Here is a 10,117-nt window from a genome sequence, read left to right as displayed (position 1 = left end):
TCTATTTCCATTCGCGGATGAGTGCCTGCCTCAAAAGGCGATTGGAGGAAAGGAGGCGCTAGGGGCGGGACCGAGTCCCCATTTCTCAGCCAGTCAGCTTTTATTAAATTCCCCCGAAGAAGCCGCTTTCCACCTCTTCTTTTTGCGGAGAGAGAGAGAGGGGGGGGGGGGTTGTGACGTCACTAAAGCTACCGCCCACGCGCCGCTGGAAAAGCCAATGAGAGCCCGAGGTGCGAGCGTCTCTCGCACGCTTTCCTCTCGCGGCCGGGAGGGGGGAGGGAGGAGGAGCGAGATTGAAGCAACGAACGCCTCCCCCCACATCTAAGGAAGCGGGACGTGGAAGCCTCTCGCGAGTGACGTGCCCAATGGGAGGAGAGCGAGAGGGCGGCTCCGCCCCTTCCCCGCGCGAGAAAGGGAGGGGCGGATGCTGCGCGATGACGCAGGTAGGAGGCGGAGGCCGAGGGAGGGGAGAAGGCCGCGTAGCGCGGATTTGTGGGGCGGTGAAAGGAAAGGCGGGAGCCTGGACGGAGATCCCACCCGGGGAAATCGGATTGGGAACGCCGGCGGGAAGCGGTGTCCTCGGAGACCGGGGAGGGTAGGGCCAGCCGACGGGGGGCGCGCGTGCGCCGGTGAGGTAAATCGGAGCCTGCGGCCTACGCGAATATTCCGACCGCGGGCGGTTCACAGCAAAAGCTTTTTCTTTTCTTTTTTTTTTTTAAAGCGCCTTTCGCTAAGCTTGCTGGGAAATTTCGCGCGGGATGTTGGGAAAAGGATGCTCCTCGAGTCCAGGCTTCCCCCTGTGATTGGGGGAGGGGGGATTCTAGGAGCCCCGTAAAGAGGGAAGGAAGGGCGTCCTTCTCGCCCCCTGAGGGCCCGCGGCTCGGCCCATCATTTAGACCCAGTTCCGTCGGGCGGACGTCCTTCCTGAACCCGCCTAATCCTTGGTGACCTGAATTGGCCTTTCTTTCTTTCTTTCTTTCTTTCTTTCTTTCTTTCTTTCTTTCTTTCTTTCTTTCTTTCTTTCTTTCTTTCGTTCTCTTCCTCATTTCTTTCCCTCCCCCTTCCTTCCTTCCTTCCTTCCTTCCTTCCTTTCTTTCTTTCTCTTCCTCATTTCTTTCCTTCCTTTCTCTCTCTCTCTCTTTCTTTCTTTCTTTCTTTCTCTTCCTCATTTCTTTCCGTCTTTCTTTCTTTCTTTCTCTTCCTCATTTCTTTCTTTCTTTCTTTCTTTCTTTCGTTCTTTCGTTCTTTCTTTCTCTTCCTCATTTCTTTCCCTCCCCTTCCTTCCTTCCTTCCTTCCTTCCTTTCTTTCTTTCTTTCTTTCTTTCTTTCTTTCTTTCTTTCTTTCTTTCTCTTCCTCCCTCATTTCTTTCCTTCCTTTCTCTCTCTCTCTCTCTCTCTCTCTCTTTCTTTCTTTCTTTCTTTCTTTTCTTTCTCTTCCTCATTTCTTTCCGTCTTTCTTTCTTTCTTTCTTTCTTTCTTTCTTTCTTTCTTTCTTTCTTTCTTTCTTTCTTTCTTTCTTTCTTTCTCTTCCTCATTTCTTTCTTTCTTTCTTTCTTTCTTTCTTTCTTTCTTTCTTTCTTTCTTTCTTTTTAATGCTTTTCCTCCCCTCTGCCTTCTTTCCCTTCAGGTTACTCCTCCTCCTCATTAGTTGGGACAATTATCGCAATTTTATTAATTGTATGCTGCTCTTCCATCCTTGGCTTCTCAGATTATATATATTGTGTACAATATATTGTATATATAGTTGTATTATATTTTATGTTATTCATATTGTATTCTTGTATGGACCACACCAATTTAGAGACTAAACCAATTTTGTTGTATACATGATGTACAATGACAATAAAGGCCTTTGGACATTGAAGTTAACACAAAAGGAGGCAGCTTTCCCCCCCCCCCCAAGTGCGTTGAAATGCTTAACCTTAAAGTTATTTAAGGTTTTGATTTAATACTCCTCCAAGTAGTGGTGGTCTTTTTATTATCCTGCTTCAACAGAGCATGTGGATTTTAATAATAATAATAATAATAATAAGGCTGAGCAGGGAAGCTGAAGTCTCCTTAGAAATTATTTTTCATGGATAGTTTAAGTGTGGACTTGGCAAGGCACCAGGGAGGGAAAAGACTGTTGGGATTCTGAATCTCAATATTGCTTTCCAAGATTTTGGAGAAAAAAATATAGGATGAAATAGTTTGAGCTGATAATTCTCTTTGGTAGTTTGTTATTCTGTTTCCAAAGAAAGCAATCCAGTTAAAAGAGACCTTGGAGGTTCTTCTGGTGGTGCAACCCCCTGCTCATTTCATACAAGTGGATGTCCAATCTCTTATTGAAAACTCCCAGGGTTGGATATGTGCTTAGAGATGTGCTTGTTTCTTGTTTTCTCATTTTCACTGTTAAAAATACTTCATATTCTGCTTTCAATTTGCAAGGAAGTTCTCTACAGGTGGGTTTGAAAGAAGTTGTGAGAATATTGCCTTTCAAGTGAGGACTAAAATAAATAATAAAACCTGTATTTTGTAAACAGAAGTTTTGTTTGCAATTGGTGGTGACTAGGTTTTCTGTAGCAAATATATGCAAGCCTGGCTGATTTCCATTCTTTTGCATTTGTTTGCATATGGAAGTCATTGTTGAAGGTGGTTCCAGAAATAAAAAATGCGGTTATCAAAGAAAATATCCTGTGCATCTGTTCACAGAAGCTCTGAAAGACTCTCCCTCACCCAGCTTATCACCCAGCATTGTTATGGGAAAAAAATGGGAGGAAGGAGTGGTATGCACTCTTAAGCTTCCAAAGGAAGGGTGAGATTTAAAAAAAGATACTAACCTAGGGCTTTTCAAAAATAAATAAATATCCTTAATAGTTTTTTGTTTGTTCTGTAATGCTAAACCTTGTCTTGCTTTCTTGACTAAGGTTGATGACTATCTTTTGACATTCTGAAGACATGCTAGTTAGATTATAAATCTGGATAGCCTGAAATACCCATTTTAGAATGATCAAAATCTAAGAAATTTCCTGACAATTAGAACAATTAATCAGTGGAACAACTTGCTTTCAGAAATTGTGAATGTTCCAACCCTGGAAGTTTTTATAACCATTTGTTTGAAGTGGTGTAGAGTTTCCTGCCTAGAAAACTTCCAAGGTCTCTTCCAACTCTGTTATTCTATTCTACTCTACTCTATTCTGTTATCTTTTTCTTTCCCCATTCATATTCAAGCTTTTTCCTTTTGGTAATAAGTTTTCTTACAGTGAAAGGCAGTTTTGGAGGAGCTGATGCCTTTGAATTTGCTTTAGCATACTTAGTATTTGTTGTTTGTGTTTAGCTCATTTTCTGCTTGGACACCTTCCCATCCTAGTTTTTAAAACTACTGCCTTCACATACACTGGAATGTTTGCAGTAATCTTCTCCTGAGGCAGCTCAGTTGAGCTGTCTAGCAGAATGTATTGGATCACTCATTTGAGTTACTTTAATCATAAGGTTTGCTGTTTGTTATATGATGCTTGTGTTAGGCAGATCTAGGAACATTAAATATTGAATACTCCTTAGCTCAAGTAACATTTAGGTCTCTCTCTACTATCATTGTGAATTGACTGGAAGTGAGGAGTCCTAGAAAATGTAAACATTAGTAAGTATGGGGGTGTTTTTACACATCCAGGAATTGTTAGGGTAGTAGTTACTTGCTGAGCCATATCACTGCTACTATGGACTGAGAATGGAAAAAATGTGCTTTGAAATTTTTGAGTTGGATTGATTGAGCTCTGAAATAGATGGGGGAGTATTGTAATAAGCTGGACATTAATACATATGGTCATTTTCCTGCTTACTAAAGTCAGTAATTTATCCAATGTCCTTAACAAACTACTTCAGTCCAACCTATTTAAGAACAGCTGTCTTATTTCCTGCCTTCGTCTGTGTATTTAATGGCTTCTCTTCTACTGCAGAAGAATTTTGATGGAAGGAAAAAAAAACCCTGAGAATTGGCTTAAACATTGTGGGTTATTTCAAGCCAGTTTAGAAACAGTATTCTAGACTCTATTTTTTCTGTTCCTGTTGGTTTTGATCTCATTCATCTTGGCCAAAGATTATTTACTATCCTATTTCCTATGCTTTTTTGTGGTGGAGTGCATGTTCTCTCTTTAAGTCTAGGGCGATAAAATTGGCACTAGCTGATAGGTGGAGATTCAATTGTTTTTTCCTATGAATATAGCTTACTATATCTTCTCTCTCTCTGCACAGAATATACCTTAATATGTAATGTTTATCTGAAGGAAAAAATATTGCACATTGAGACAATTCATTTGAAGAGGGCATTGTGAGTAAGTTCTTGCTTTGCCTTCCAGATTACCTCTCCAAAGAGGCCATGGCGCGACGTATGCGCAATAGTAGAGCTTGGCGCTATGTTCTGAGTGGAGTGCGCCGAGAATCGGATACACGGACTTTTCCAACGGCTTCTGGAACCCATGGCTGGTCATCTGACACTGATGGACAGGTGAAGTATGCTTTGTTTTCTGTAAGACTGTCTGTAAGATACAATTCCACTGGGACACTCCACACTTTCATCAGATTTTTGTTGTAAATTCCGATGGATTGTACATTCATACAATGAACTGAATTCGGAGACCATATGCAGTGCTCAGAATGCATGTCAGTGCACATGTAGCGCTTGCCAGGAATACATTAACTTCAACACACTGTTTTTTGGATTCATGCTGCAACTGTGCGAGCCCAGGAAAAAAATGCGATTTCTTTAAGCATGTTTTAAATCACATGACAACCAAGTCACACCCACAGTTACATGACCAAGCAAGCCACGCCCATAGAACTGGTTGTAAATTTTTTTGAATCCCATCACTGTGTGACACCCAGAGCATGTGAACCTTATGTTTTCCCCAGGGATCCCTGTTGTTGCTAAATGTTTTCTTAGAATAAGAGGAAAAGGTAACAATTCTTTTTTCTTTCTCCAGCAGCACAGCGACTCTGATTCAGAATCAGAATTTCCTTCTCAGTTGCCTTCCATCCCTACAGCTATACCTGTGACAGGAGAGTCTTACTGCAACTGTGAGAACCAGAACGAAACTCCATATTGCTCTAACTTCCACATGGCTCATCGGATGAAAGATTGCCAGTGTGGAGAGGAAGATGATTGTGAGGAAGCTTCTGTATTCTTTCTTGGGTTGCTCGTTGATCCTTTCAGGCTCCGCTGAGCTATAGGTGTACAAAGTATATATTTGGAAAGTGACACAAACGCACAGGGGAACATTTGGGGGGAAATAGAAATCTTGTCCAGTTTTTGCTATAATATGTGCTGCAATATATCCAGGGATGTAGTTATAATTTTAGCAATTAAATCAGTGCTTTTCAAACTTGGCCACTTTTAGACATATGGTAGAATTCTGGAGGTTGAAGTCCACACATCTGTAAAGTGGTCTTGAGACTACATTTGAAAATCACAGAACTACACTGATTTTTTTTTCAAATTCTTCAACTAGGATCAAATTGACAGGCGATAACTTGAGGTGAAATTGTTGGAGATGTTTCCCGTTCATACCACTTTTCTCTCCATGTCTTTCTCTCCAAAGATTTTGACTGGGTATGGGATGAATTGAACAAATCGGCGAATACTCTTTTGACTTGTGACAATCGTAAGGTGAATTTCCACATGGATTACAGTTGTGGTACTGCTGCCATCCGGGGGAACAAGGAACTAGCAGAGGGTCAGCACTTCTGGGAAATCAAGATGACCTCACCCGTCTATGGCACTGACATGGTATGTTGGATAAAACCTGACAATAGGTACTGTAACCGGTTTTTTTAAAAAAAATGCAGTAAGATTCATCAATAATTACATTTCAGTGGTTTCTGTCACTGGAAGAGGAGGGGCAGCATTTACATTGAATACATTATGAATAGTTACAGTAGCACTGTTTGTTGTCTTTAATTTTTGTTTTTTAAGACCTATTTTGCTCCACCAACTCCAATTTGTATCCAATTTTTCTTTTTTCTTTAAAAAAAAATGCAGTCAGATATCACAGAGGATGATCAAGTATCAACAAAGCCACTATCTTGCTGGCATAAGCGCTAGATGGCATTGAATTGCTGCCAGTATAGGAGAAGGACAGGGACTGGATTTTAATGTTGCGAGGTAATTGCGCTGCATTTGTGAGAACTGGACCTTTTTGTGAGGAAACCACTTATATGCACATGGGCTGAGTACGCAGTATACAGTTGTTGTCCTTGTGTACAATCCCACCTTGAGTCATCACAGTTTTTCCATATAGTGTCCTTGCTGTCTGGATGTGGCAGTGTTGTGGGAGGAGACTGAATGGTCCATGGAGCCTTTTCAGTATATGGAAGATTTTGAAGTTCAAATTCTGGTATTTCTAGCTGAAGAAACTGTCAGGTGATAAATAAATCTTAGAACAGAATACTACTGGATTAAATGGCTAAATAAATCTGCTTTGTTTGTACAGAGTACTAACCCATACACTGTGATTTTTAAACCTCCAGAGATTGGGCTCGTGAGCATGGTATGCTAAAAATAAAAAAGAATACATGACCATGCCCAACTTATAATGACAGTTTGTCAGTTCTAGTTGCAGTCATTAGGTGAATCACAATGGGTTATTAATTATGTCACACGACCTTGGCTTGTGACTTCCTGCTGGCTTTCCCATTGACATTGCTGCTTGGAAATCAGCTGTGAAAAGATACGAATAGAGAGCACAGGACTTTGGGCTCCTGTGACAGTTGTAAATGTGTGCCAAGTGCCAGACACCCAAATTACAATCATGTGACCATAAGGATATGCCAGGGTTCTACCATGTACTCTGGCCACGGCCACATCGGGTTCTGACCAAAAAAATTCACAATTTTTTTGAATCTGGTCACAAACACATACTAGGGTGGCGATCAAACACGACCCCCGACTCAGAAATTTCTGAAGACAAAACAGAAGATGAAGAAATCGCCAAAGTTATGGAACAAATTATGGTCGTGACCAGAGGTTCTTCTGTATTCAGGGCTGTAATTATAATAATAACAGACTTTAAAAGTTCACACAACATTCAGTGCTGTCTTAACTTTTGAGCAGTTACTAAATGAGTAGTTATGTATAGACTAACATTTGATCACTTTTGTTTTTCTTCCCCTCTAGATGGTGGGAATTGGAACATCAGACGTGAACCTGGATAAATTCCGTCACACATTCTGTAGCCTGTTGGGAAAAGATGAAGACAGCTGGGGTCTTTCCTACACAGGTAATAACAGCAAAGGTTTTGTTTATTTATATCTAGATTTTTAATTTACAGGTGAATTTTTAGAGCTTACACCTAAATACAAGAACTGTTTTCCCTGAAGTTTTGTGTGGATGTAACTGTCCCTTTGTAATAGTTAATTTGCAAATATTGTTCAGTTAACGTTAAGAGCGCATTTTCTGGCATCCACAGAGAAAGTTTGTTCCTCTTTATTAGAGACTGATTTCTAAAAATTGCTGGCAAAACACATCTCAGGCATTCTAGGCCTTGGGACTAGAACATAAAAAAAAATCCAAATTATTTGGACACTTTATTAAATGTTCACTTTATTAAATGTTATTTTAGGAAATGTGTTTTTAAATATCTAAAATGCCGTCCTGTAGAAATCATGCCAGGCTTGTTCTTTGTAGGTCTAGGAAATGGATCAATGGCTAAACGGGGTGTTTTTTTTGTGTGTGTGAAACTAATAAAAACTGTTGAAAGGAAATGGATTGTTTTAGAAGACCGTGAACTTTGCTAGAGGGGTTTAGGTAAGCAGATAACTATCTGATGAGAATCTTGTTTTGCCTCTTGACTTACAAACTATCTTAAACAAGGCTAGATGAACTCTATATAGGGTCCTTTTTACCTTTGCAGAAATTAGAAACCTACAATGTTATAATTGCAAATGTCCCTTTCTCCGTAGGACTCCTCCAGCACAAGGGGGAACGGAGCAATTTTTCAACAAGGTTTGGGCAGGGCTCCATTATTGGGGTGCATCTGGACACATGGCACGGAACTTTAACCTTTTTCAAAAACAGGAAGTGTATAGGTAAGGTGGAAGAGACCATATATACTTTTAACCTAGTGAAATATGGGAAATATGTGGATAAAAGTTATGGGAGGATCTCTAAAAGGCAACAGATTGTTTTCCATTCCAAAATCAGACCGTTTATTTTAATAGGGGAGAGAGGATATCTTGAGGTACAGCCTCCTTGAAAGGACCACTTAAGTATTTACCTGATGAAAACTAACCTGCGTAGCATAATGTACACTAGAAGGGAATAATTATATTAATCTGTTTAACAGATTGTTTGGGGAAAAGTGTATAGCAAATAAGATACGTGTAAAATGACTATAAGTCAGCTGCTCGGTTACTGGATTTGTCGACGTTCACAATTGTGTCCACAGAAAAGGACAACCGAACCATGCAGCTGTAGAGTATTTGTGGCCTAAAGTGGGAGATCTCATTGTAGAAGTGCTAATGGGATAAAGGAAGTGCAACTGCAACCCCCAGACAGTCTCTATACACACACACACACACACACACACACACACACACACACACCCCATTCCATGCCTGCCTGTTAACCTTGGACTTCTTTGCTGACTTTGTGACTCAGGTGTGGCTGCCACCAAGCTCCAGAACAAGAGGGTGTACCCGATGGTGTGCTCGACTGCAGCCAAAAGCAGCATGAAAATCATCCGCTCCTGTGCTACCCCCACCTCCCTGCAATACCTCTGCTGCTACCGTCTCCGCCAGCTGCTTCCTGACTACGTGGACACGCTAGAGGTGCTCCCCCTCCCTCCAGGACTCAAGCAGATTTTGCACAACAGACTGGGCTGGGTGTTGAGCATGAACTGTGGCTCGCTCCAGTCCTCCTCCTCCTCCTCCTCTTCCTCCTCCTCCTCCTCTACCTCCTCAGGAAGCGATTCAGACAACTCTTGCGGCTCAGATGCTGAGGCACGCCATCGGAAGAGATGCCGGTGGAGGACTTAATTTATTTCCCCCCCTTCGAAAGACAGTGTTGTCATGAAGGATAGGCTGTTCCCTCAGTGTTACCGAGTGACATTTTACCTTCCCGACTGTATCCTATTTGAACACTAAAGCCCATTTCAATCTACCATTAAAGAGACAAAGCACTTTCCACAGCTTCATTGTAACCACGTGGCCAGCAGGTCATCAACTCTGGTTTGCCACGTTTCCTGGAACAGGTTGTTCGAATGTCAGGCTTTCGGCAGCCCCGTGTATCAATAAGTAATCCTTCCTGCAGCCAAAGGAATGCTTAGAGAAACCTCAAAAGCTACCACAACGTGCTATGTGAATTGCAGTAAAGGGCTCCAGTGTTTTGGAGCCGAGGAGCAAGCAGGCTCGCCTCGATTTTCAGTGCTTTGGTATTCAGAAGAGAAGGTTAACCTTTGACAGCGTAAGTGGTATCATGTGAGCCCTGCAACTCTTCAACCTTCTTTGCATGTCTATTACTTCTCCTGTATTGAACTATACCCAAATGAATTAAAATATATGCAGACTTTGATCAGTGATGATAGGCTAGTCCATCCACCTTACTGTCCTCTCATCTCAGAGAAATTCTAATCAGGGTCCCTAATTCTTAATTATCTGATCCAAACGTACATCAGGCTAGCAGTTGGAATGATGTGAATGAACTTCAGCTCTGGATGGCCCTGCTTTCTTCTGGATCTTGAGTCCTGCATTTCCTCTTTCACGGCCAACTGTAATTTACTTATTTAGAGGTATTCACATCCCATGTATATTTTCTGGGGAGGTAAGTTTAAATATTCCAATTCTTCCTTTGATTTGTGTCATTAAAAACTTAACTGCAAGGATACACACTGACGGGGGCATTTTGCAGTTTAAAAGCCAGTATTGGTATGATCTTTCCCTAATGATGACTTGACTTATGGTTATGTGGGTAGCCAGAAAAGGCTCTCTTGATATTTTTCATGTATGGATAAGCACAAGGGCAATTACGTTCCCTTTGGTTTCTCCTACACTTAATGCAAATGACAAAGTATGGTTCATTGTGAAAGGAGGTGTATGAAGGGAACAAAGCTGCATTGTTTTGTAATAAATCATGGATTAGTATTAATTT

General features: G+C 41.3%; 1 protein-coding gene across 8 annotated transcripts; it reads left to right on the top strand.

Annotated features, from left to right (window-relative positions):
* The first annotated feature begins 14 nt into the window (after window positions 1-14).
* SPSB3 (splA/ryanodine receptor domain and SOCS box containing 3) lies at window positions 15-10,112 on the top strand. Of its 8 annotated transcripts, none has more exons than XM_026704227.2 (7): window positions 15-443; window positions 4,335-4,483; window positions 4,959-5,139; window positions 5,574-5,761; window positions 7,148-7,250; window positions 7,933-8,058; window positions 8,630-10,112. In XM_026704227.2, the coding sequence occupies exons 1-7, from the start codon at window positions 425-427 to the stop codon at window positions 9,004-9,006; spliced, it is 1,143 nt and encodes a 380-aa protein (XP_026560012.1). In that variant the 5' UTR covers window positions 15-424; the 3' UTR covers window positions 9,007-10,112. The 8 variants fall into 8 exon arrangements, with proteins under 8 accessions (XP_026560012.1, XP_026560013.1, XP_087768491.1 ...); XM_026704228.2 differs by having other exon boundaries at window positions 96-443; window positions 4,962-5,139; XM_087912365.1 differs by having other exon boundaries at window positions 434-595; window positions 4,962-5,139.
* The last annotated feature ends 5 nt before the right edge of the window (window positions 10,113-10,117 follow it).

Source organism: Pseudonaja textilis, chromosome 14 (assembly GCF_049901715.1).
Source record: "Pseudonaja textilis isolate UNSWEBS1 chromosome 14, rPseTex1.2, whole genome shotgun sequence".
NCBI lineage: Eukaryota > Metazoa > Chordata > Lepidosauria > Squamata > Elapidae > Pseudonaja > Pseudonaja textilis.
Note: the sequence above shows the minus strand (reverse complement) of the source record. Positions and strands in the feature narration are given on the sequence as shown.

What these genes read in the sequence shown, in the direction of transcription:
- SPSB3 (XM_026704227.2), top strand. An exon ending in CCGTCTATGGCACTGACATG is followed by an intron (nt 5,762 to 7,147) that starts GTATGTTGGATA and finishes CTTCCCCTCTAG; the next exon opens with ATGGTGGGAATTGGAACATC. An exon ending in CTGGGGTCTTTCCTACACAG is followed by an intron (nt 7,251 to 7,932) that starts GTAATAACAGCA and finishes CTTTCTCCGTAG; the next exon opens with GACTCCTCCAGCACAAGGGG.